We start from the raw sequence: 27,973 nt of genomic DNA, 5'->3' as shown, positions 1-27,973 counted from the left end.
ATCAACAGTCCCTTGGTCGTGCAGAGATTATTTGTGCACTTTGTCTTTTCTAATATGATGCCTTTCCCTTTTTTAAAACTCATTGTGCTTTCTCTACTTGTTCAAATCCTAGTCATGAAATGAAAGACCTACCAGGTCCACAGCAATTTCTTTCCTATTCTGAAATCTTATAACACATATTTAGCACTGAATCATGCTTTGTTAAAACAGCATTTGTTTTGCTTTTCATATATGTGTGTATCTCCTTGAGGTCAGGAAGTTTTTGCAACATAGAAAATGTTGAATAAATGAAGTCAGAAATAGAGAATGCAGGTTTTATGGACTGAGTTGTGTCCCCTCCAAAATCATATGTTGAAGCCCTAACCCCAGCACCTCAGAATGTGACTGTATTTGGAGATAGGGCCTGTAAAGAGATAAGTAAGGTTAAACTGAGGTCATATGGGTAGGCTCTAGTCCAATCAGACTGATGTCCTTTAATAAGAGGAAATTCAGACACAGAGAGACCACCATGTGAGGAGTCAGTGAGAGGGAGGCCGTCATTGATTGAGTCAAGGACAGCGGACTGGAATAGATTTTTCCCTTCAGGCCCTCAGAGACAACCAACCCTGCCAGGACCTTGACCTTGGTCTTCCAGCCTCCAGGACTGTGAGAAAATAAATTTCTGCTATTGAAGCCACACAGTCTGTGGCATTTTGTTATGGCAGTCCTAACACACTAATACAGCAGGTAAAAGGTTAAGACTAAAAGTTTAAAAAATTAACTCCTGGAAGGGGGAGTTAAAAGACAAACGTATTTTCTACCTGAATTGATGACACTCTTCTCTCAGGTGCCAGCCATAAAATGGCAGACTATCTGACAGAGCCCTTAGTAAAGCCCAGGGGCTTTGGGGTTATTATGAAAACAGTATCATTTAAGTATGAAATTCAAAGAGATATGAGAGTAGAACTGGGACCTGGCCTCTGCCACTCCTCACCTTCTTTCAGAATGATGCTACTGCCTAACCTATAGTCAGGAAATTACCTGATAGTCTCATGAGTTAATCTCCTAATCTAAAGTTATATAAGGTCCCGTCATGGAGTTTAAACCTAGGCATTTTCTAGGACTGTCTATAAGGGTATACGGAACAACATTGGTTATTTAATTTTTATTACATATATATATTTTTGCCAAGATCACATCAGTGTGCGCGTTTCTCTTTCTCATTCTTTTACCATTCCATAAACTTTCATTGCTTAAAGGGAAAAAAAGTATTGGATTTAATCCCATATTATTCAAATTAAATTTGTAATGTTTTGTTTTTTAAAATCCTCACTGGAGGATATGTTCTTCATTGATTCTAGAGAGAGAGGAAGGGCTAGATGAGGGAGAGGAGAGAGAGAGAGAACACAGATTATCAATAATCTGTTGCCTCCTGTAAGCACTCTGCCCCAATGAGGGATGGAACAAGCAACCTGGGTATGTTCCCTGACTGGAAAATTGAACCCAAGACCCTTCGGTACACAGGAGGATGCTCTAACCAACTGAGCCACACTGGCAAGGGCTAAATTTGGAATCCTGAATTCCCTTCTAGGAAGTAATTTTCAGCGGCTCATCAACAGAATGTAGTAGGTCCAGAGGGAGGCATCCAAGTTGGGCAAGGCTCTAAATACTGAGGCACCTGAGGGCGGTTGAAGTAGCTAATGTTTGGTCAAAAACATATGTAGGGCTGGTTGTTGGGTGATGGTATAGCTTGTTCCCCATGGCCCTTGAGGTAAGGGCTGGGCCTAATAGGTGGACCTTTCAAAGCACTAATTTTATTTCAACACAAAAACTTCTACTACATAGTCTAACTTCCTAAGAACCAGAAGTAGTGAGGTGTAGAGGCCCGTTGAGTGGCAATGCATTTTAGTAGCTAACAGGATTTTGGAGTTATAGCTTTTCTTCTTATTATCTGTGTGACCTAGTCTAGGTACTTAATTTACTTAGCTTTAGTATCTCCATCAAAATGGGATTAATGATTGCACTGACCTAATTTACAGTATTAGATGAAATATTGCATGTGAACTGCTGAAGAAACTGATGTTAAGAGGGATGGCTTTACAGATGTTGTCACAAAGTTTATCCAAGCCTATGCCTAGTTTTGAGCTCTGGACTCTGAATTCATTATGCCACTTTGGTTCAAAGCTTTCTTCCAATAAATAAAAAGGAAAATAAGTTCTAATTGGGAGGACATTGAAAGGGAAAGGATTTGACCTCTTTTTATGTCCTACTGTGTGGGCTTATGTTAGCTGCCTTATGTTGGGCCACATATTGACAAAATGATGGTATCTATGAATCTGTTTAAACACCAGAAAAAGCAATTCTTCTCCCTTGCCCTCAATTCTCACCCCTTCTCTTCCTTTCTTTATCACTCTCCAGCCCCTAGCAGGCTAGGTAGAGTGATCCTAATCCACAACCAGAATGTCTCCCATGAAGCCATTTCTTACATTTTTTACCCTCTTCTACCACCTACACCCATGGAAGGCTGTTTTTGAAAGTTTGGCTCTGACAGGGCTCATTGCAACATTAAAAAATATTAACTCAGCCTGGCTGGTGTTGCTCAGTGGTTGAGCATCGACCCATGAATCAAGAGATCCAGGGTTCAATTCCCAGTCAGGGCACATGCCCAGGTTGCAGGCTCCATCCCCAGTGCAGGGGGCAGCTATCTACATCTCTCTCTCATTGATGTTTCTCTCTATTCCTCTCCTTTCCTCTCTCTCTGAAATCAATAAAAACATATTTTAATAAATATTAAACTCAGAACCTAACTTTGTATTTTATTTATTTATTTTTAATCCTCACCCTAAGATATGTTTTTATTGACTTTTTTTAGAGACAGAGGAAGGGGGAGAGAGACAGACAGACAGACAGAAAGAGAGAGAGAGAAACATAGATGTGAGGGAGAAACATTGATCAGTTGCCTCAGGAAGTCCCCAACCCAGGATCGAACCTGCAAACTTTTGGTGTCCTGGGTGAGGCTCCAATCAACTGAGCCACCCAGCCAGGATCTAACTCTGTAGTTTAATCCTAAACTATGAAAACTAAGAAGCAAACTGAGATGAATGGAAGACCAAGTAAGGCTGGATCTGAAGCAGGTCTGGCTAGGGAAGACCTCTGGGGATAATTTATAACCATCAGCCCCTGGGTATCTCTCTCTCTTCGATAGTCCTTTCTGAGATGGGTGTACCTTGAATTTTGTTAAAATGCATTTAGCACATATTAAGCTCAGTGATCCTGATAAAATATATGATAATAAGCTGTCTGGTTGACACCTATTAACTAGGCTCATGTCTAAGAGGGACTAGAAAGAATATGAGCTGCTTAATTGGGGATGCTTAGCATCACTAATGAGCAACAAGAAATAGTTTGAAAAGTTCTTTGAGATAGGCACTTGAAAATGTCACCAAAATTTCAGAAAAGTACAGTCTTTGAGGTAAATCTACTATGGCTTCCTTGTGCTTTGCATACATTTTATTATTAGGTCTTCACTAATAATTGACTGGCAATATTATCCCTATTTTAGAGATTAGAAAATTAGGTGCAGAGAGGTTCAATAACATTCCCAAAATTACACAGTATTATATATCTAAAAATTATACTATTTATACTTTTTTAAAAGTTGGATTTTTCTCCACTGGATTTACAAGACCACAGAAGGAACTGAAAAAGTGGGCTTCATGATACTTTTTTTTTTTCTTCTAACAAATGAGTTACTTTTATTCTTCTTGCCCTGTAAAATAGGATTCAGGGGCACCATTAAAATTACCCAGACTTATTGTTCAAATGCGCTTAGTTTTTCTGTAAAATTAGAAGAAATCCCAATTTTCAAACAGGTGTATGTACATTAAGAAAAAAACTACCATGAGATTCTACATATGGATGCTAATTCCTAAACATTAGTTATTATTTCTAAACTCAAGTGCTTAGAATGTTTAAAATACAACATATTCATGGATTTTTTGAGGCTATTGAAACATATACGAGATATGTTTGAGCATTTCTCAGCTTATATGTATGTATTTATTTTAGGTTATGTGAATACTGAGTACACTATATACACAATATGTAATATTTACGTGTTATTTTAGTTTTTTGAGAGAACTCAACCCTCCCAACTATTAAACCGTGCATAGAACCTAAATAGCAGATATAACATTTTGTATAGGTCTGAACACTCATTCAGAATAGCTGTTCTTTGCTTTTATGATACTGGGAAAAGAACAGAGTTAGTAAAGAAATACAAGCATTCCTCCAGCCCCTCCACCCCCACCCCCCCCCTTCCATAAAAACATATTCCATCCGATCTCCTGAACGGGCTCCTTCTGCCCCCACCCACCCCACCCACCCTCTCCATGCAGCGGGAAAGTCGGTGGGTAATTGGGTCCAGATTGGAGATGTTTAAATATTCATGAGGCTGGCAGGGGACTGGGAGGGGGCGACTGTCTAGAATGGGAGTGGGGGCTGGGGAAGTGATTAGTCATTGAAAGCTAGCGCACCATTCTGAGAAAGAGACGGAGAGAGGGAAGGAAAAGAAAGGGAAGGTGGGGAGGGGACGAGAGAGGAAAAAAAGAAGGGGGGGAGGCAGAGGAGAGAGCATGTGCGATGAGCAATAGCTGTGGACCTTACAGTTGCTAACTGCCCTGGTGTGTGCGGGAGAGCGGGAGGGAGGGAGGGAGGAGGGAGGGGAGGGAGCGCGCGAGCGCGAGAGAGCGAGTGAGCCAGCGAGCGGCGGAGAGGTGGAGAGGGGGGGATAAGACGGCGCGGAGGAGAGGAGCGGAGGCAGGAAGAAGGCGAGGGACGATACCACCATGCTGTGCTGTATGCGAAGAACCAAACAGGTAGAGCTAAAGATTTTTACTTCTTGCTGTTGTGAAATTACCGGAGTACAGCGTTTCCTTGCAAAGGCAGGAAAAAAAAAAATCTTTTCACCGCTTCTGCTCTGGCCATGGTGCTCGCGCCTCCTTAGCATATGGGAACTGATGGTTGCATCCCAGCTTTTATTCTATCTCTCTCTCACGCTCTGGTTTGGGATTGCTGCTACTAATTAAGATGAGCTCAGGAAAAAAAAAAAAAAATACGCCTGTTTGGCTAGAAATAAGATTTTTTTTTTTTTGGCTATTAGTGAATGTTCAGCATTTCAGGTCTGGTTTTGCAGGTGTAGAAACGGGTATGGGGGGGAAAGATGTGGGTTCTACCTACAGGATGGGGAAGCCGTTCTTTATATTATTTGCAAAAGGCGGGTCGAAAGGATAATATTCAGTGATGAGTTTTGCTTGTTCTGCGGTAGAATTTTCTCCCATGTGCGGCGGGAGAAGCCCTATTTCCTACAAGCCTGAGCCTCAAACGGGCGCAGGTATTAATGGAAGAACATGTGAAGGTTTTATTTATTTATTTATATTTCAATGAATGAAACTGTGGTTTGGGAGATGCTCCCCGCCCCCCTCCCCCCCAAAAAAGACTCTGAAGGCAGCCGGGGCTGGGGGAGACGCTGGCGGTGTGGAAGGGGAAGATCCCCGGAGCGATTGTGCACCAGCTGGTGGGAGAGGGTGGACCACGCCCCTAGGAGCTCTGAGCTCCGACGGGATGGGAAAGGCGAGCCCAGTATTACCTGTTGGAAATCAGGTCTTTCCTCCCCCTCCCTGGCATCTTTCCTGGGGGAGTCAGTGACCAGGGTCTGGCTAACATTCTGGATAATAAGCCCGGTGACTCATTTTCATCGGGAAGAGGGACCCGTACAAGATTAGCAAGAACCCCAGTCCCCGCCCTCCCTCCTCCGCCGCTGAGGTTTTTCTTCCATTTCAAATTGCTCACTTATTTCTTAAAAGACATTTTAGAAACTTGACTGGAGTGAGGGTAGGGAGGAAGGAAGAGCCTGGTATTCCGCAGCAACCGGCAGTGCCCTGGCATTCGCCAAACGAAGCTTTCAAACATTTATTGGAACGCGTTTGAGTGATTTTGGCGAAGGTTAAGGAGAAAAATGGGTGTGGGGTGTGGGTGGGGGGTGCCTGCGCGTGTGCGCGCGCGCGCCCGTGCGAAGGGGGTGGGAGCCTGGGCCGAAGAAGCCCTTTGCAGATTGATGGCCTTAGGGCTGGGGTGCAAGAGGTAGGAACTGGGCATCTCTCCTGTGCAGGTATTGGATGGTGGGCAATTTGTAATACACTCGCTGAATCGGAAGGGGGTGGAGGGGGGAGTGGAGAGGAAACAGCCTGCCAGATTTGAACATTTAGCCAGCGCCCTGAAAGGAGGGGTGGGGGGCGAAGACGAAGGAAAAGGAGAGGGAGGGGGAGGGAGACAGAAGCAGAATATCGGAGCAGTGGGTGGAGAGGCATAGCAAAAATAAATATAAATAAATAAATAAATAAATAATAAATAAATAAATAAATAATAATCAATAAATAATAAAGTAGCCGGCACCTGGGGTCTTGTGTGTGGTTTGGTGATTTGGGTAGGGGTGTTTGGGGAAGAGCGTGAGAATCTTACATGCCAGACTTCCCTAAACTGCTTTATGGTTTTAGAGACTGATGCTTCCATTGGCTCATTTTTCAAACCCGGACACTTCTCACCTTCATTCTAATACCTAAATGCCGTAGATACAGGTGGCTGGGTTAAGCACACTGTCAAGGAAAGATCCTGACGTTGCCCCACTGGTGAGTTGGGGAAATAAAATTTAGGAAGGCGGAGCCCTAAGGAAGCCAATGCTATTCACTTTAAAAAGCTTTAATTTTGGAAAGAAAAATATGCTGCTTTACAACTTTTTGCCACTCTATATACACACTCACAAGTCTATGCACACTCCCCCCCCCCCTTTGACAAAGGAAACCAGTTGTGATTTCTAGAAAGGGAACTGACGCTAAAGGAATTCCCTTCCCCAAGAGGGGACAGCTACCTTTGCTAGGGTTCTGTCTCAGTGACAGCCCCGAGTGTTCACTGGATGTGCAAAGTGATGAAGCTGAAATTTTGTGCTTGGGAGTTGTAGAAATTTGCACCAAATGTGTACATCATCTGCACACTTCATGTACGGTAGTCATGCATGTACTCTGTATGGCTTCCGCATGCCTGCCTGTGTTTTAGCATAATTTATATTCAGGAGAGAAAATGAAAAGCATAGAAATTGACTTATTTTGCCCAGGCTTTTTAGAAACGTGCGCTTCTCTGTGAAATGGTCCTGTTCTCTATTTACCACTGTCGTGTATCATTCACATAAGTCAGTATGTAAGATAGTATTAAATCAGACGGAAGGAAATGATGTATACAGGGCGTGGGCTCCACACTACACTGACTGGCATTTATATAGTGTGAGTACTTAAGTCTCACACCGGTTTCCGGCTTGTGGGTAAAATGATCCTATATCACTCACGGCAGAATCTGATTGTGTGTATCTTCCTTCTGGCATCTAGTCTTTACCAGGGAGTAAAACAAGGGCAAAAATCTGCAGAGGTCTAAACTCTGCCACACCCATAAAACCCAGCAGAAACGTGGGAGGGGGCTGGAGAGGCTGCACTTCCTTCCTCTTCCACTTGAGCAGCATAAAAAGCAATCTCGAATTTCTGAGTTGCAATACGTTGCCAACGGGTGAGAAGAAAGCATAAACGATCTTTATTGGCCGTTAATTACCTACCACTATAGATTAGTATAGCAGGAAGAAGAGAATGGCAGTGGGGTGGAGATGAGATGATAAAGGAGTGGGCCAAGGAGGGATAAAATAAAAGAACCCCTGAGATTTTATTGGTTTATGATTTTCAAATATCTTGGGATTAACTTTAAATAGCTTAATTACCATGCTTATGGCAGATGATGAAAAACTTGCAAGATAGGATCTGAGCCCACAAAGCAAGAAAACTGTGAGGTGTTTCCTTTGTTTAAAACTAGACACTTTAATTGAAGTGTAAAGAACACCAATTGCAAGCAAGTAGCCCCTTTACCCCCACCGTTCAACCCCACCAGCATCTGCCTTTTTCCTCATACAACAAATAATCCTTCACTTAGAGTGTGATCTGTGGTTTAGAATTCCAGCCTCTCCTACCCTTGCAGTGTTAGGAAGGTGTGGAAAGATGCCTGCTTGCTGCTTGGTGCAGACGATTCCTCCTGGTTATAAATTGCATTCCTCCTAATCTCGCCGAGCCACACCCAGTGTCACCCAGGGACTAAGTGAATTAATTAAATGGAGACATTCTACTTAAATAATTGAAGCTGTGCATTTTTTTAAATGCTGTTTTTTACCTTACATTTCCAAATATAAACAGAAGAAGAAATCATTTACAGGGATTTCTTTTTCTGAAAAATTATCTGAACTTGCAGAGAACCTTAGAAAATTCATGGTGAACCTAGAAATGTGTTCATAACCGGTGACTATAATTCCTTCTAACCCATACACAATGAGCCCTGCTGTCTCATGCTGCCAGTCTGTAATTCCGGCCCCTCCCTCCCCACCCATGCTGAGGCAACTGGGATGAGAACATGTAGGGTTAATTTTTTCTCTTGCTGAGCTGGCAAAACTAGAGAAACCTCCTTTCATGTTTTATGCTAAAGGGCAGTGCTCCTTCACTGAGAGCGAGAGTGGCAAGGGATCTCTTTTTCCTTTTTCCTAGTGAAATTGTCAGTGATATGCCTTGGGCTAATAATTCCACATACTTCGGTTTTAAGTGGCCCCATAAGAAAGGGGGAGGAGTTCTTTCAGGCAATAGTAGAGCATGTATATTAACCAAATATTCTCCTTTTTCATACTGATAAAGTAAGAAGAGTCTGAAATCTTCCTCTAATATTAAAGGAACATTTCAATGGATGCACATGCCCAGGTCATCTCAAAAGATATAGCATTCGCTTCCCTATTAGCTGTCATAGAGACATTCAGGCAACCAAGTGTGTGTCTGTTGTCAATCAAAGAGGAGATTGTGGGCAGGGATTCTCCCTTCTGAATTTCAGAGGTGTGGTCAGGTTGCCTCTGCATCACTGCACTGAAGTCTTCATAACATTCTCTGAGATGTTGGGGAGAGCACTGTGCTGAGAGTCCTTAGTTTATGTCACATACTGTGATTTTGAATGAATCACATAATCTTGGGTTTCAGTTTCCTCCTGTAAGATGGAGACTAAAAAACCATATCCAAAACAGACAAGCAAAAATCCTACCCTGCTTGCCTTAAAGGTTTTTGTTTGTTTGTTTGTTTTGTAGGAATTCCACAAAATTAATGTGAAAACTAAAATCAATACAAATGTAAAAAAAAAAAAAAAATTCTGTCCAAGTTTTGCAATGTGAAGTTTGGCTTAAAACTGCCAGTTTTTCAAGATTGTCCCTTGCCTACCATACTGCCTTTTTCTGTTGAGTAGTTGCTTCTGGTCACAGTTGATTTCTCTGTTTGTGCTCTTGCTCCTCTCATTTTTTCTCCAGAATCTCATTTCATCGTGTCCTACTCTCTTCTCCCCAAAATACTCATCAGCTCCTGGTTCATGATCTTGATTCATTACCCTTCTCACTTTACACACCAGTTCTAGGTGACCTCATTCGTGTTGGGAGTTATAACCACCTGTGTGATTTCCAAATCTGTGTACCGGATATTTCTCCTGAGCTCCTGATCCATTAGGTATCTCTGTTTAAGTATTTAAGAGATAATCACGTTTATTGTGTACAAAGCCATACTCAGTTTCCCACGTAGTCTTTCTCCAAATTCCCACCATCTAGCCAGCTTCCAATTTCTAGGAACCTGGGAGTAATCCTGATCATAGTCCTGTTTTTAATGCCCACATTCAGCTACTAAATCCTTAGATTCTAGTTAATGAGATTTTGAATCCATCCTCTGCTTTTCAACTCCACCACAAAGAACCTAACCTGGTTCAGGCTTTCATTCCCTCTCCCCTGGACAAAGGCAAAGGCTTCTTACCTAGACTCTCTACCTCCCTCTTGGTCTCCTTCAGTTCTCCTTGCAAATAACACTGCACTCATCCTTCCTTAACACAAATCGGGTCATATGATTTTCCTCCTTAAAATCCTCTGATGTTCACTCTTAACTGGAAGCAAAAATACAAACTGCTTAGCAGGGATTACCTGACCTAGCCTTGCCTACCTTTCAAGTGCCATCTTTAAGCACCCCTTTCTCTCACCTTATGCCACAATATAAAATTTTTAGATCTTGGTGCCTTTACTCACACTGTACTCTTTGCCCATTTCTCCTCTAAGAGTTAGCTCTTTGAAGCCATTCTTGACCTCCCTAAGTGAAGTTTCTTCCTACCTTCTTTGTAATAATGCTATATTTTATAATATCACTTGTTGCACTATATAGCGTTTGCTTTTCTACATACTGTGTGTTTTCTTACATACTGTCCATACTGTGAGTTGTTTAAGGAACAGGTGGAATCTTAAATTTCTTTCTATCTCCAGTGCCTCCCACAATACTTGCCAAATACAGTAACTGGTTTTCACTGTGGATGATCTGATATTAAATGAATATGGAACCAGCTATACACTTTCTGTAAGTTATGGCACATCTTAAATGGATGGGACCACTAGTGTTTTTTTCTTTAATCCATTGGCATCAAGTTTTGAAGTGGAGCTGATCATCATTGATTCTTGTTATTGAGCTATATGATGACAACCATCACTTTTTAATGAAAGCAGGCAAAAACAATTGAGTCCATTAATACTGTACTGGTACTGTACCAAACTACCATAACTGTTACTATCTGGAAACCTCCTGTTGATGTCCGCCTCCCCACCAACCATCATATAGTCCCACCCTCGGAGATTAGCAGAGTCCCAGGAAAGACACATGGTTACTAGAATTTTGGGTCTTTTCATGCCCTTTTTTGGGGGGCCCCAAGTGCTTTCTCTTGTTGTTTTGCTCCACTACTTTTCCAAATAAACCTTGACTCAATCTCTTGTTACTCTTAGTTGATTTATTTCATTGCTCTCACAAAGTTCAAATTATGTCAGTCTGTGCTCAGGGACCTGTGTTCAAGAATTAATTTTATTTTCATTTGGGCTTCTATCCTTTTCACTGAAGTATCCACATAATAATATTCCTCAAAGAGAAATCTCCTATGGAGGTAAAGGAGGTTGAGTGGTAAGTAGCTCATTAAATGTCATGTGAAATGAAGGAGAATGTGATCCATTTTATCTTTCTTAGGTTTGAATAGATTGAAGGGATTTGGATTCTGAAGTAGGCATATTATGGCCAAAACTAGGCAAACTGCAACCACGGCTTTCCATGAAAATATTTCCTGTCAGACTCCAGGGAGTATATTTTTCTCTGACTGATTTGGCATGGCCTTGAGAAGAGCAGTAAGACAAAATGATTTATAGGTGAAATTTGTTTTTAACTGCTGAAGTTGAGTAGTATCGCCACACTCTAATTCTGTATCTGGCTCATTGCTCTCAATCTCTATCTTTTTCTTGGAATTTTTCTTTTTCCTCCTCCTCTTAGGTCCAAGTAGAGTTTTCTTGATTGATTACTACTACCTTAGGCTAGTGTTTAGTGGGTGAGGCTATGAAAAAAGAACTTTCTGAAAAACTGCACTCCTTCCAAAATTCTAAATGGGTTTTTTAGACAAAACAGGCATTTTAAACTGTGTCTGGCACATATTAACTTCTCAACAAAAAGTATTTACTGAGGGAATAAAAGTAAGAAGGAAAAGGTCATCATAATGGGCCATTAAGGGAGATGTTTGGTCAGAAGACCATTCTCATGTACCTGTTCAGAGCTGACTTTGTGTAAAGCACATTCAACTCCATTGGTCCTCACAAGGTGGTTGTGGTCAAAGTTGCACTCCCCTGTCTGCTTAGATCAGAGTAGCACATTTGCTGTGAGTTTATGTTGCAGTGTGGGAGTCTGATCCTCCAGATTTCTTATCCTTAATTATTTACAGATCTTGTTTTCTTAGATGTTGTTTAATGTCCTGTTTCATGTCTTTGTAGTGGAATAACCCCTTTCCCTGGGTTCTAGACCTGGCTCTGTCAATTGCTTGTCATGTGACCTTGGGTAAGTAACTTAATCTTTCTGAGCCTCAGTTCATTCATCAATATGGTGAACACATAAAAAGGACACTCTAATCCTGACTTGTCTTTCCTATTAGATTGGTTTGAGGTTCAAATAAAGATATAGAAATAAAAGTGTTTTACAAACAATGTGTTTTTTAAGTGTAGGGTATTATTAATAGAGGAATTCCACATATTGAAACCTAAAGCATTCATGGTTCTTTGCAAAGTAATGCCCTTATTCTCTGTACTGAAGATGATAGATACGTAGGTAGATAGACATAGACAAATATATATCTTCCAATCTCATCCCTTCCCTCCTCTTCTCTACAAAGTAAATATTAACCATGCTAATGGATGGAAGCATAGTATATCTTCTTCATGAAAACCCAAGGATCAGTTCAAATGAATTAGAAAAATCCACTATATTTATTTTTCTGTTTTTCTGTTTTAGTCTTTTCTTCACATCTATATATATTTCTTTTCCCCATTTGCTAAGCTGGCTCTTTCTCCTTCATCTCCATCCCCACCCCCACCCCCACCTTACTTCTAAATTGGGTTCTCAGCACTAATATTACCAGGCATGCTGTGCTCACATCCATCACATGAGGGCCCAGTCAGGCAGAAGAGTAGAGAAGGAGAATGGTACTGGTTAGGAGGCTGAAAATGGGATGAAACCTGGAAGCTCAAAGATTATCACCTGAACACCATTTTCATACAACTTTAGGGTTCCTCAGTGCATCAGGAATTAAGCTTGATGAGAAGTGATATACAATCCTGAACCTTTTCCAACTCAACTCTAAATGCCATAATTTTCTAAGTTGTCAGGATCTCTGCAAAGGACATTTCAGTTCTCCTGTGTCCTTGGTTGATTGGGATAAGTTACCAATTTAATAAAACAAAATTTATCAAATCTGCATATAAGCCATGGAGTTTTGTAAACTAAAGAATCTTCTTTCTTAATGTATGGGTAATATTTAAAAATATTTTAAAGTATAATCATTGAATCAAGTTTGTCGAAGAGATTTTGTTTTTTCTAGAAACCAGAAGTTGAAAATAGCACAATTAATATCATACATATTTTGAAAACATTTTTATTTAGGGAGCGTATATAAAATTTAGTAGAAAGGTATTAACTAGAAATTTGGAAATAAACTGGTGTCTAGATGGATACAGTTATTCCTTTGATTATATTTATGGTTGATTAATAGTATCTCTTTTAATCCTTCACTTTAGCCACCTCTCTTTCGGTCTCTGTCTCTACTCTCTGTCTCTCATGCTGTCTCCCTGTCTCTAGCTCTCTCTTCACACACACACACACACACACACACACACACACACACACACACGCTTCTATTATTTATGTGTTCTTTGATGGAATACAAGTAACAGGAACTAGCTTTAAGGATCTATAAAAGGGATTTACAAAGAAAACTAGATATCTTAGAAATTGGGAAGTTGAGCAGCCAAACTTAGGGGAACTAGAATAGACCTAGAAACTTCAACAACAGGAATTCATAGACTTTCTTTCTGGAGCCCTGCGTTTAAAGGACTCAGTTACTAATAACCCCACCTTCTCTGTTTCTCCATTCAAATTCTTAAAAATTCTAAATGATGAGGTGTGTGGGGGCGAATATGAGTAAAAGAATGAAAATGAATGAATCTTTTTGGGTCAGCTAGTTACCAACGGACCAATCATCTCTGACTAGAGGACCAGGTCACATGGTTTAGATAAAATTTCTGAAAGGCTACACCTATGAATCTAGTGAAAGAGTAATTTGGCTGAGAAACTGTCTCCTGAATGTATACCTATATGTCCATAATAGGGTAGCTACCCAAATCAGGAAGGACTTACTTCAAATGTGGTAGACCACTAATTTTTCCCTTTGATTGTTTTCATTTTGGCCTGTGTTGAGTATTATTATTGGTAGGGTTATCTGAAAAGAAGAAGTAACCACATAGATTACTGATCTCATGGACTTTTATTCCTAAAAATGAAAGGTTAGGACAAATCTTCACATCTGAAGTTGCCAGATATTGGTTTTTCACTGTCTTTCAGAAGCTGAACTCTGGCAGGTACCATCTGTTTAAGAGGAATACTAGCTACCATGTATTCTTGCTAATTAGGCATGGTGGAGCTTTGCTCTCTTTTATTTTTCAGTGTGCAGGATCTGTTTCTTCGAAAGGATTGAGCAATAATAGATGTAAAATATCTCCCTCGGATTTATATCAGAGAAATGTTCCTCTTTGATATTAGTCATCTCATTTTGAATGTCATTGAATTAATTCCATTAATAATCACCATATTTATCTATTTTTAGCAAATTGGCACTTTCTAAAATATTGAGCTGTTGTCTCCATATGCACAGGTTTGCTCTATAAGTAGAATTTTGGTAATTAACCTTTCATCCATTATTTGCAATCCCAGTTCCAATAACTATTCAAAAATGTTATTTTTAAATGAAAATTTGAAAAATCCTAATATCTTCCCATTATATATGATATAAAGGAGCTAGATGAGGCAAAGAAAGAAAATAAATAAAATTATCTCCAAGGGTTAAGCAAACTTAAGAACTGATTGCTTTTCTAAATGGCTTCAGGACCTCTTAGTCAGCACAACTAGCCTAGGAACTAACCTAGACTGTTAGAGTGTAAATCCTCTTCTCACTCCTACTTTGCTTTAATTCAGAAACCAATTTACTTGCTTGGAGTGTAAACTGAGAAGTAAAATTAATCCACAGATTAGATCCAAACAGTTATCCCAAAGGATGCATTCCACAGTTGTACTCAAACTCCAGTAGAGGCACTATCTCTATTATTTACCAAAAAAGGAAAGAAGGAAGGAAAGAAATCAAGGCAGAATTTCTTTAAAGAGAAAATCCTTGGTTACTAAATAATTAGTTTGCAGTTAGATTTCTAGGTATATACTGTATTGAGGGCAGCCCAGTTTCATTATCCACTCTCTTACAGGGTTCTAATGGGAGAGAGGAAATAGATATTGAGTGCATTTGGGGTGGACATAGCATTTCAAAATCCTTTCTCATTAAATCAATGAAAAAATAGTATTTTATTTGAGTGATGGAAAGGAGTAGTGAAACTTCAAAAGTGATTCATCATAAACTTCTCTCACTTCATCATCACCTAGGCATTTGGAGAATTTTTCCCCCAAAAGTTTTATTAGATTAATATTTCCTAAAATTTCTGAGATTTTCAAAAGGAAGGAAAGAATGGTATTATCTCATTTAAAAAATATCGGCCCTTTCTTTAGTCAAATCTCATTTGAGGCTTTGGTTTATTAAAAATATATTCTTTTTTGTGAAGAGTAGGTCTTTAGAATCTAACCCTCAAGCATTTGTTTACTCCCAGGAAAGAGACGGTTTTTTCTATCACCTGGGAAAGCTACTCTGGAAAAATCAGGTTGGTATTTAATATTCAGTTGAACATCTTTCATGCTCATCTAAATTCAGCATTCCCCATGGCTTTGATTGCCTTTCATTGAAAGACACAGGGTACTACTTTGGATAACTCAGCCATATTTGTATTCCATACTGATGGATAGTTAACTGAAGAGCTGTACAGAAAACATCAGTGAGACCTAGTTTTTTCCATATTCTTTCTTCCATCTTCAACTTTATATTTTACATCTTTTGGGTAAAAACAGAATAGAGGAGGAAATGAAGATTATAATTGAAAAGGGAGGAAGAGTTATAAAATAGAATTACTCAATTTGGAATTGGGCCATAACCCTCTAGTGAAAACTGTCTTGGGAATTAATGACCACAGATGGTCAGACTTCACTTCTAAATGTCATCTGGAAGATAAGCCCAAGCATAAGAGTATTCAGGGAAGAATCCAAGAAGTTTGGGAAAAAGAGCCCATTTTGTCATGCCAGGGATTGTCCTATTTCATGTGAGTCTACATTTCAGTGATTAATGGTTTTCCTTCAGTTCTCCTCTCTTATCATTCTTGTATTATGGAAACTGACTGGCATGTATACAAACTAAAGTTTAGTTTATTAAGTATCTAATCAAAATTGTTATTTTTACTAAATTTGGGTATATTGTAAAAATCCATCCATAAAGAACCAAACTATAAGAACCATAGGAAAACCAATGGAAAAATTAATTTCCTCAATAATTCAAGATTTACAGGTATTAAAAATATTATTTTTCCTTTTTTTCTTTGTTGTCACCTCTGAAAGTGTCATGTTAAACTAATCATTTTCACCCTAAACTAATTATTTTCTCCTTAGATTAAATCTCTGACTCCCTACTTTTGACAATATTCTTTTCAGATACCATCACATTCCCAGTTATCCAGGTCATTACCTAGAATAACTGATTACTCTTCCTTCCCATATGAAAGCCATACACGCTATCTTATCAGCTACTAAATTCTACTTGCAATCTCTTTCACATCCATCCTTTCTTTCTCCTACTAGCCTTTCTCAACCAGCATTCTAGAAGAGAGCCAAGCCCTAACATCCTAAGGTCCTAAAGCCCATGAATTAATCTCTTTCTTCTGCATCTATCTAACACTAATTTCATCCCATTCTTGTGAAAATGGAGAAAACAGTCACTCAAATCTATTGTTATTGTCATCTGTGGTTCAGATGATGAACCACAGGTAAAAAAAGCTGGATAGTCACCAAAATTCCCTGCTTTAGGCATGAGCTGTGCACACTGCCTGTTGGTTAATCTTACATTTCACTTCCCTTCTCAAAATTGCAATAGCTTTTCTTTGTTTACAGGGTTAGTTGTATTTATTTATGATTATTTTTCAAGGCTCCTTCGAATCTGATACCAATTTCTTATTCTTGCCTTATTTTACCTCCTACTGGCTCTGCCATTGACTAGGCTTGTGAATTTAAACAAATTTGATCTCTCTGGCTTGTCATTTGTATTTAAACAAAAGCATTGAACTAAGTTGTCTCTAAGGCTTCCAGTTTACAAAATAGCATGTTCTATAGCAAATCTCCTCTACTTTGGCATTCTGTCCCAGACAGACTTAGTATGAATTTAAGTATTAGGTTCCTTGTATTTTTCTTCATTGTCATTTCCACTGCTTGGAAAGTCCACTTTCTGCCTCACTCAATCTCATCCAACTCCTCAGGCCTGAATCAAGAGTTAGCTCCTTTTTTAAAAAAATACTCCTGTGAGAAAAGCTCCCTATTTTAAAAAAAAAAAAAACAGCACAAAAAATCTTTATTGATATCAGAGAGAGAAAGGGAGAGGGGGAGAGAGAGAGATAGAAACATCAATAATGAGAGAGTCATTGATCGGCTGCCTTCTGCATGCCCCCACATTGCAGATGGAGCCCGCAACCCAGGCATGTGCCCTGACTGGGAATTGAACCTTCATCTGGTGCATAAGTCAATGCTCAACTGCTGAGCCACACCCCGCCGGGCAAGAATTATCTCCTTTGTGAAGGCTTTCCTGGCTGTGACTTCTTCCCCTGAGTTCTTCAGTAACACATATTACCTGTTCTGTTTCTTTGGCATTCATTATGCAAAGCTTACTTGATTATCCCTTTGTATTTGTATGTACCTAATTTTCCCCAACTAGTTTGAAAATCCTTCAAAAGTAAGGTACTGAGTTCAGTGCCTGGCTCAAGAAACACATGTTGATTGATATATTGATATCTACTCTGTGATAGCTTTGTATCAGACTCTGTTGGGATGTACAGGACAAATAGAAGGCTCTCTAAACTCTCCGGAAGACAAGTAAAGCTATGACATTTCAGAGACATTTGAAACCATGAAACATGTCTTCTTTCTTGAATCTCTACTTTCCTGGCATCCCTAAACACCTATTTTTGCTGATTTTTCTCTCCTACATCTTTGGTTGAACATTTTTTCCCCTTCTTCTTGGTTCCTTTTTCTTTACCAACCTCTGAAAAACTGATGCCCAGGCGTTTGGCCTTATTCTTGTATGTTCTTACTCAGCTGAAGCTCCATGAGTAATCTAATCCATGCTCATAAGTCTCACATCGTCTCAAATTCTCCAGGCTTTTTAATTACGATGGTCTAGAGCTTTATATCTAACTGCCTACTGGAAATCTTTTTCTGATGACCCTCAGGATCCCCACTCTCAACATATCCCAAAAACAAGTCATCATCTCTTGTTCCCAAACCTCTTCTCCTTTCTCATCCAGTCATCTAAATGGAAATGGAACCCTGATTCATTCCTCAGTATCTTCCTTTTATCATTAGACTCTACTACTTTTTCTAGTTTCTTTAAGTAAAAAACAAACAAAAAACCCTTTCATTCCTTCTTTTCCGTCACTCTCTACATCAATTATGTCTTTACCCTGTTCACTTTTCCCCATTTCCGCTGTCATCTCTAACTCAGTTGTCTCTCATGGAGACTAATGCAATAGACTTCCCTTCTGATCTGCCTTCTTTCACCTTCACCCCTTAAATTATTGCCCCCTCAGTAGTCAGAATTTTTTTTAAAGTATCTGTCAAATCACGTGTCTTCCTCACTTAAAAACCTTGAATAGCTTCCCACTTCACTTAGAAACAAAACCAAACTCATTATATCATGGCCTGTAAAATCCTACATGATCCAAGCCTGGCCTCTTTGTTGGACTCCTTATAACTATACGCCTCTTGATCACCAAGTCTCCTGATGTCCTTTTAGTTTTTAAAACCCACTATACACATTCCTTTTTCAAATATTTTACATGTGTTGTTCTTTCTACCCAGAATGCTCTTTCTCTGACTCTTTGAGCCTTCTGTGACAATCCATCTATGTGGTATCCAAATCACCATCTTACACATCACCCTACTTCTCTCACTTTCTTTTAGGCTTGATCTCAATCTGACTTTTTAAAAAGAATATTTACTTATTAATTTTTGGTCCTTGCCTAACTCTTAAAATTTCAGAATCCACTCTCTTAACATCGCACACTCCATTGTAATTGTATAATTTCATGGAATAACCCATATTTTTCATCTTTTCTCCCTTTCCAAACATTGTTCCTTTTGCCTGGAATGTCTTCCTTTCTCTCCTTTTTGATGTAACACATTTCCATTTTATTTCCTCAATGTGGCTGGAGTTGTTTTTGTCTTTGTGGAGACTCTCTGACCCTCCAGGTGGATATGATCATCCTCTCCTGTGTGCCTTCCTTGTGCCTAGTACATAGCTCTACCACAATATTCAACGGACCCTTGTCCTAAGTATTTGTTCACACATCTGTCTGTTTTGCTATATCTACTAGGAGCTCCTTTACTAAAGAAATCATGTTTCATGTATTGCCCATGTATAGCTCTATTTCAGTGCTTTGCATATAATAGGCTCCCATTAAATAGGAGCTGAGTAAATGGAGCCTAAACAAATGAGAAAATATCACTGTCTGGTGGGTAGCATGTAATGGCAAAATTTGTGCAAGTCTTAGGCAAAAGTTTCTCAATTCCCACCAATCAATCATGGAACCTGCCCACTCTGGCACAGTTTATAATTGGGCACCTAATAGACATCTCACACAGAGCTAAGGCCACATACACTTGGATTTCACCCAAGTGGTGCCAGCTGGCTGCTTCAGCAAATAACAGTCACCATTTTGTAGCAAGATACTTTAACATGGATAAAAACATAGCCCTACTTAACACAATTAACTTTTTATGATTTGGGCTAAGGATGAGTAGCAGTTTAAAATACATAGCTATAGACTTCTTAAATGATTAATTTGCCTCCTAAGCCTGGTGCTGAACATTTGGCCCTTCCCTGACATTTAAAGCTGTCTTCTGGTAGTGATCCCACGGGAATAATGGTGAGGCTTCATATCCTACCACTTTGTTAATGATATGACTTGTAGCTGCATGTATACACACTCTCTCTCCCCCTTCACTCTCTTTAATTTCTAGTTAGAAAATTTATACACTGTGATGTTTAATTGTTGTTGTTTTTCCTGGTCCCTGTATGTGTGCTATGAAAGCATCCATCTGTCTGATGTTGTTGTACCTATTTCCAAATGATAAACAAAAGATACTAGTAGATTTCCCTACAGGGGAATGAAGAAACAAACAGCCAGGGAATCATTAACTTAACATCTAACTTATGTCTCTTACACACAAAAATATTATTCCTTCTGAGGAGTGTAGCTGAGAAGGAATGGGGCTCCCATTGGAATTCTGAAGGGTGAGAAATATTCTTCAATGTAGTATTTCCTTTTTTAAGAATATGTGTGAGAATCAAGAAGGGAAGAGAATGGTTCATGGTCATTAGGTAGCTAGTTCCCTTTGAACTTAAGCTGAATAACATAGAGATTAAATATACATTTTTAAAATTTGGATGGGAAACTTAAACACTTCTTTAGATTTATTTCTTCAGAAAATGATATTCTAAGTTTCAAACTGCTAACTTGCAAAACAAACTTTAGAAACACATCTCATTTATAGGTGAGGATAATGTTCACTCCAAAATTAAATTTGGAAAGAACCTAAAGCATATAATTTTCCTGTTTAGGGAATGGATAAGCATAAGGAAGGCAAGATAAAGCAGACTTTAGCTGAAAAAAAAAAAAAATGAGTCACTTTTCTCAGTTGTACATTTTTTATTTCAGTAATTATGTGGGAGGTGGAGAAGATGCATGAGTAGTTTGGGTTGCTGGGAAAATACATGAGAGAAGCAGGTATTCAGCATTGAAGAGTTCAATTTGGTGGCATATAGTGGAACTTTGAAAGGCCCACCAGACATTGGTGGAAGTTTTGGAATCATTTCTGGAAAATAATTCATTTTTCTTTCCACGGATCTAGCCACACATTCCTTTGCTTTCACTTTCCACAGAATTTTCTTTAGGCTGTTTTCTCAAAAGAACCCTTTAAGGAGTGGAAAACCATTTTCACATCAAGACTCTGGGCTTCTCAGTTGATGTATACCCAGAGACAGTGCAGTGTCAGGCCACTGTAAATTTTAAGTTGCCAATAATCATATTATACTCCGGGAATAGCTAACAAATATGGGTTGTTCTGATTAAACCAAATTTCAGCCAAATTCTCTGGAACTAAGAAGGAAGTTTCCTTTGGATTCTAGTAGAGGGTCAGCAGGTCAGGTCTATGTTGGTACAAAATTATAGAGTAGACTAGGGAATAACAAAATCTTCTAAGCATTCTCTACACATACAAGCTTTTATTACCTTCTAACATTAAATGGTGCTATTATCTCCACCTGAAATTCTTTTCCTTTCATTCTGCCAAATCATGTTCCGCCTTCAAAAATTCTGTTGATGCAGCACCATTTACAATAGCCAAGATTTGGAAGCAGCCCAAGTGCTTACCAGTAGAAGAGTGGATAAAAATGTTGTGGTACATTTACACAATGGAATACTACTCAGCTGTAAACAGAGAAGGAAATCTTACCTTTTGTGACAACACAGATAGACCTGAAGGGTCTGAATGGATAAGTGAAATAAGCCATTCAGAGAAAGACAAATACCATATAATTTCACTCATAAGTGGAATCCAATGATCAAAATAAACAAACAAAACAGAAACAAACTCATAGATACAGAGAACAAACTGATAGCTTTCAGAGGTGGCGAGGGTTTGGGTGAAAAAGATGAAAGGATTAAGCAAAAAAATAACAACTCATGGTCACAGACAACGGTATGGCGATTACCAGAGGGACGGAGAGGTGGGGGGAGGTAGAAGAGGGACGATAAACGGTGACGGAAGGAGACTTGACTTGGGGTGGTGAACACACAATACAACATACAGATCATGTATTATAGAATTGTACACTTGAAACATATATAATTTTATTAACATCGCTTCAATACGACAAAAATGTTTTAAACTTCTGTTGAAAAATCACTCCCTTATAAATAAGACATTTTTCTTATTCTCCATCTGAATTATACTGTGATCACTGTAGTAACCTCCCTAGTAATTCCTTATCCTTACATTGTTTGTGTGTGTTCCATGTATATGTGTTATACTTATATGTATTGTCCTTTCCTATTTGCTACCCACCGCTTAATTTTCATTCCTGAGTTCCCCTCTTTTTAGAGTTCACAAGGCACTGTACAATGCTTGCACATACTAAGTCTACAGTTCAAGCTGCTACCTTTCTATTTAGTCTCCAGGAAAAAGTTGTCATCCTCTTTATACTATATGCTTAATGGTGATAATTATCATTGATTAGTAGAGCTAAGGCCATCTTAGAGATCACCTAGTATTTTCAAACTTCTTTTTAGCCACAGAAACTTTTGTCCCAGATATTTCTCAAAATCCAAATGCACAAAACAGATAAAATGTTCTGTTGTGGTTCAAGCAGAGTTTGGTGGCCCAGAGCTCTCTTTGGCCAGCCCCTTCCTCGGTTCCTCAAAGCCCCTCTGATGAAGCCTAGAGAGTTTTGAAAACACTGATCCACATCCAGTCCTTCGTGGTACAGACGCTGGCAAGTTTTGTGCTCAAGATTATTTCCTTCAGAAAGAGTTGAACTGGATCCTCCTGTATCAGTGCTACGTCTTTCAGAGGGGTGAGAGAGGATCATGTACTCAATTTCGGGATGTACATATTCCTAAATATTCTAAATCTGTGAAGTCAACATTTATGGGGTTCATCAGTGGACAGGGTTCTTTTACAAATGAAGACTAGAAGTTTTTTTCCTGTTTTTCACTTTTTGACTCATTTTTCAATTAATCTTTTTCATCTGGAGACAATATTTTCCTTAAATGTTATATAAAGTTCATGTATTCATTCAATAAACATTTTTTCATAATCTACTGAGCCAGAAACTCTGACAAGTACTGAAAATATAAGAATAGTTTTTTTTTAAAAAAGAACACTCTCTACCCTCAAGTAGCTCATAGTATAGTGTGGTAAAACCATGTGTGTCTACATAAAAATCTGTTCTAGAATGTGTTCCTAGATAATTGTATCAATCTCAAGTGTGTTTTCCTAATTCTTTAGGGATGTTTCCCATTAAAGGAATACACCAGTGTTCTTTTTATTCGTGTAAATGTGACTATACAACCTGCATTGGAAGCTCAGAGGGGAAGTTTTGTGAATAAGAGAATATTCATAGATATTAAGACTTAAATATCACAACTCCAAAGGATTTTTAAGGATTAAATGAATTAGTACATGCCAAGAACTTAGAACTGTACCTGGCATATATTAAAGCACTTAATGTTAGCTATTGCTTATTATTGTTGATGTTGTTGATGATGGTGATGTTGTGTGTACGTTGAATGAATCGTATTTCTAAGTATCTTTTGGTAAGAATTCTTCAAGGATTAGTTTCGAAACTTTGGGCAGGATGTGTATGTGTGTGTGTACATGTCTGAGGTTCAGTAACATTAAATGCTCCTTAGGACTAATATATATTGGTTCTTGAAGTCTGGGACCGAGATACAATTAGCCTATCTTATAGATGTGACCAATAAAATAGGAACAGAAATCTGAGCCTGCTTTATACTTAGAAGCTGAAGAGGCCCAACACTTCCAGGCAACTGGAATATGAGCCTCTTAAGATCTAGGCTCAGCCACTTTGACTCTTCAAAGAATGATGCAAAGATGTTTTAAATTATCTGCAGCGGTGATAGCATCCAGGGACTGGTGGCCGTGGTGTCCACAGACTAATGTCCTGATAAGACGGTGGTCTCATCGTGACTGTTTTTCCTGAGCCCAGCTTGCTTTTCTTGGTTGAGTCTCATTCTCTGGCCTTCCCTCCAATAATGTGAGCTCTGATATTATCCTAATCCAGTTCAGTTTCTGTTGCTTGCACCTAAGAATCCAACTGATACAACCCTATACCCAAGAAATCAGGCCCAAGCTACTAAGATTTTTCACCTGGATCACTGCAACAGCCTTGGGGCTTTTTGCACTTCCTGTTCCTTCTGCCTGAAATACTTTGTTCGCACCTGTTCTCATGACTTGCTTCCTTACTTCCTCTGGGCTCTGCTCAAGTCTCACTTTTGTAGATCTCGTCAAGGAGGCTTTCTCTCATCACCCTATATAAAGCAGCACCCCACCCCTATACTCCTTTTCTGACCCTTTTATTCTCTTTCATTTTTCTCTCTCGTCTTTATTTATATCCACCCAAGATAGCTATTTCTTACTGTTGCCTGCTCATGTTAGTGGCGTGCAAACATCATGAGGGCTTCCCGAATCTTTTAGTTACTGATATTTCCTGGCACCTAGTAAAGTGCCTGTGCATGTTGGATGCTCAATAAGTATTTCTTGAATGAATGAATTTAAATTCTGTTCAGGTGCAATAATAGCAATAAGTTAAAAATATGCTATAGCTAATATGTCCATCCCACCTTCATCCGTGTCATTCTGGCTTTCTGTCCCTTAATCTTGACCAGTAGCATCCGATGTATTGTTTTTCACCTCTTTCAGTCTAAGATATGTGATACAGTGGATTTCCTAAGGTTAATAAAAGAGAAATTTGGTCCTGCCTACCACCACTAAAATGCTTATTTATTTCTCCTTTTACATTTTAATTGTTTAAATATTTGGGGAGGAATTTCCTGCTGTGGTAAATTTATACTCATTAAATTGTCAAATGTGACTGTATTATTTATTTATTTGTTGCAGGCACCATGAGGAGAAGGGCTTACTTTTTGCCACTGGCACCATCTGGCTTTGACTGATTATTGTATTTTACCTGATAGTCTTTGGACAGGACTATCAGGGTGATGGATGAGTGAGAGTGGGAGGAGTTCGAACACTGGTTGAGAAAGGATAACAAACCTGTAGCAATAAGTCACACACCATGAGGTATTCTAAACACTGAATAAGATAGAACATCCATCGTACATCCTATTTGCATTTCAGGTTAATCTTCAAAGAGTCAACATGGCAAAAACATTCCAAGATAAAAATAACAAGATCTTTTAGAAAAGATTTAACTTGCAGGAAAAAAGAAAAATCCTTTATGGTTACTGAATGTGCCATGATTCCACAGGGTTGTGGTTGCAGCTGGAATCCTGGGTATGCCTTTTCTCAACATCAGTGTCTTATAAATGGAGATAAAAAAAAAAATAAACCTTTTAAAGACACTTTGGGACATTCTAAGAGAAAATTTGATTTGTGGGAATTGAAGATTAAAATGTATAATGGCACAATATCAGGCACTGGGTTCTGTGGTTACAACCTGATCTCAAACCAAAACCTACCCCCCCTGGCATTCTTGGAGCCTGATCTTCATTAGAGGCTTTAGTCCAGACAGAAATGAGGTGATAGCTCTGCTAACACAGGGCATTTTCAGTATGTCTGGATCCACCTGACAGTCTTGTTGAGGCATGGAGCCTAAAGAAGAAAGCTATTATTTAATCTTTCCCTTTTCCCCAGAGAAAGACATCTTTAAGGTACACATATGGCTGGCCCCTCTACTAGTCATGTGTGGCTTAATGATGGAGAGACAATCTAAGAAATGTGCTGCTAGGCGATTTTGACCTTGTGGGAACATCATAGAGTGCGCTCACACAAACCTAGATGGTATGGCCTACTACTCACCTAGGCTCTGTCTCATGGCCCGTTTCTCCTAGGCTGCAAGGCTCTACAGCGTGTTACTGCACAAAACAACACAAGATTAAATCAAACACAAGGGAAAATGATGCAATCAAAAGACAAGATAGACACAAGATGTCTGAGGCTGCTGCCAGCATAACACAGCATGCTGTTTTACAGAAAACTTTATTTTTTATATGTAGAAAAAATACACTCTAAAATAATGATGAATAGTATGGTATAGTAACTAAATAAACCAGTAACATCGTTGTTTATTATCACTGGCAAGTATTATGAACTGTACATGATTGTATGGGCTGTGCTTTTATACGACTGGCAGTGCAGTAGGTTTGTTTATACCAGCATCACCACAAACACAGGAGTGATGTGTGGTGTTGTGATGTTACGACAGCTATGACATTACCAGTCGATAGGAATTATTTAGCTGCATTATAATCTTAAGGGACCACCATTGTATATGTGGCCAGTCTTTGACCGAAACATCGTTATTTGGCACATGACTATATTTTGGTTTATCAATAGATCACCTATCGCTTTCACAGTATCTCAGAGTTAGAAGAGATTTTTAGAAGTCACCTCATCTATGAGTCATTCACTTATTCAAGAAATATTTATTGAGTGCCTATTATAAACTAAAGGATATAGACCAATTATATGAATCAGATAAGGTTGTCCCCTCTATAGGATTCATTAATTCCTCTTCATGACATCCTTGTTAGGGTGGAGTTCAGACTTTGCTGGAGTATCTCCAACATTTTGTGTGTTGTTACTATTTATTTACGCTCTCTTGAAATGAGAAAAGGCAGGTTAGCCTCACTTAAAAGGGAAGAGAGGCCCAATCAAAACTTTGCTGTTGCCTCATCATTCAAAAAGTCAGATGCAGAGATCAAAGTAGAATCCTTGAAGCTTTCAACAGTTAATTTACTGAATTCTTTCACCTTTGTCTTCTTGTCTTGGTCTTCTCAGACTTCACTGTACCTGACAATTCTCCATGTTCATCCAGAGATGGGAGTTAAATACTAAATTTGGATATTTGTAACCCAGTGATATTCACTTCTTGTTGCCTCAAAAATATCCCAAAACCTCTTAACGTATTTCAGAACACTTTTCCTTCTTACTGAATGAAGTTTTATCAATTCAGTTTAATTTTATTTGCATGGAAAAATCAAGCTTTGGAATAAATCTAAAGTGTTAAAATGAAATTTCTACATTTGTAAAATGCTAAGAAATATCCCAAGAAAAACCATATCTTGAGGCTTTTCAGCATTGGCCTTGGCCAGAATTAAAGCATCAAGAGCTCCCACAAAATGGAAAATAATTTGGCATACAAACACACACAAAACCTAAAGTATAGAATTTTAGGGTTTTTTGAGATTTCTAGCTTGGGTCTAATATAGTGGTGAATTTTCATTGATCAGAACTTTGGTCTAATTATAATTTAAAAAAATTAAACATTGGACTAAATTTTAAAATTTGAAAACTAAAAACTAAGCATATTAAATTATGACACTAAATAAGATTATTCTTAAATCATGATCTCAGATTCACTGTCAGGGTCCAGAAACTCAGGGCCAAGGGTAAGTCAGCCTTAGATAAACAGATTGTCTGGGCTAGGCCACCAATCTGTCCAGCATTTGTGACCTATAAAGATTTTTCCTGCAAGCATCTCTGCTTATGCCAACTGTTTATATATGCACAGTGGAAACTTCCAAAGCTGTCCTTTCCCAGGTTTGCTTTGCTTATACAACCAATTACTACTGTGCTGGGCCTTTCTTTCTTCCTTCCTTTTCCTTCCTTCCTTCCTCCTTCCCTCCCTTCCTTCCTTCCTTCCTCCTTCCCTCCCTTCCTTCCTTCCTTCCTTCCTTCCTTCCTTCCTTCCTTCCTTCCTTCCTTCCTTCCTTCCTTCCTCCCTCCCTCCCTCCCTCCCTCCCTCCCTCCCTCCCTTCCTTCCTTCCTTCTTTCCTTCCTTCCTTCCTTCCTCCCTTCCTCCCTTCCTTGTTTTGGAGCCAGGAAAGGCATAATTAACCCATGCCTTTTGGCTAAGAATAGAAGTCAAAGGAGAACATTTCAAGGTTAGAGTGTTCAGACTTTGCACAATGTGCCTCCATGATGATGTAGCCAGGACGCAGGTTGGCATAGGTGGAGATTCAGAAGAGTCTAATGAAAGGGAGAGAGAGGAAGCATGAGGAAGAAAGAGAAAGAGAGAGAGATGTTCAAATCATTCTGAATAAATAGAAAATAGTAAAAAAAAAAAAAAAAAAATCCAAGATAAGGGAAGAAAGCTCAACGGATGTCCTGAATTAAACTTAAGCCTTTGGAAATACTTGCAGGTCCCTAAATTAGTGAATTGCCTTTTGTTATAGAGAAGATATAATCAGGAAGATCCCAGCCACAAGACACCTCTCCTTGTGTGTCAGAAACCCCCTTCTCATCCTGTTTTATGTACTCACTAAGGATCTCTTTCCAGGAAACTAACCAACCAACTTGTATTTCCTGAATCCCTATAC

General features: G+C 39.0%; 1 protein-coding gene across 2 annotated transcripts in view; it reads left to right on the top strand.

Annotated features, from left to right (window-relative positions):
* The window catches only part of GAP43 (growth associated protein 43), a 190,018-nt gene that overhangs the window by 88,882 nt on the left and 73,163 nt on the right, over positions 1-27,973 (top strand). Inside the window, exon 1 of one of the 2 annotated variants that reach the window (XM_081138658.1) lies at positions 4,521-4,856. The exons of the other annotated variant lie outside the window; for it this stretch is intronic. Within the exon in view, the coding sequence (XP_080994784.1) occupies positions 4,827-4,856 (30 nt within the window). The 5' untranslated portion in view covers positions 4,521-4,826. Of the gene's footprint in view, positions 1-4,520; positions 4,857-27,973 lie in introns of those variants that run through there. 2 annotated transcript variants of the gene reach the window in all.

This window comes from Miniopterus schreibersii (genome assembly GCF_964146895.1).
Source record: "Miniopterus schreibersii genome assembly, chromosome: 5".
Taxonomy (NCBI): Eukaryota; Metazoa; Chordata; class Mammalia; order Chiroptera; family Miniopteridae; genus Miniopterus; species Miniopterus schreibersii.
This window is presented reverse-complemented; position numbering and strand designations above follow the sequence as displayed.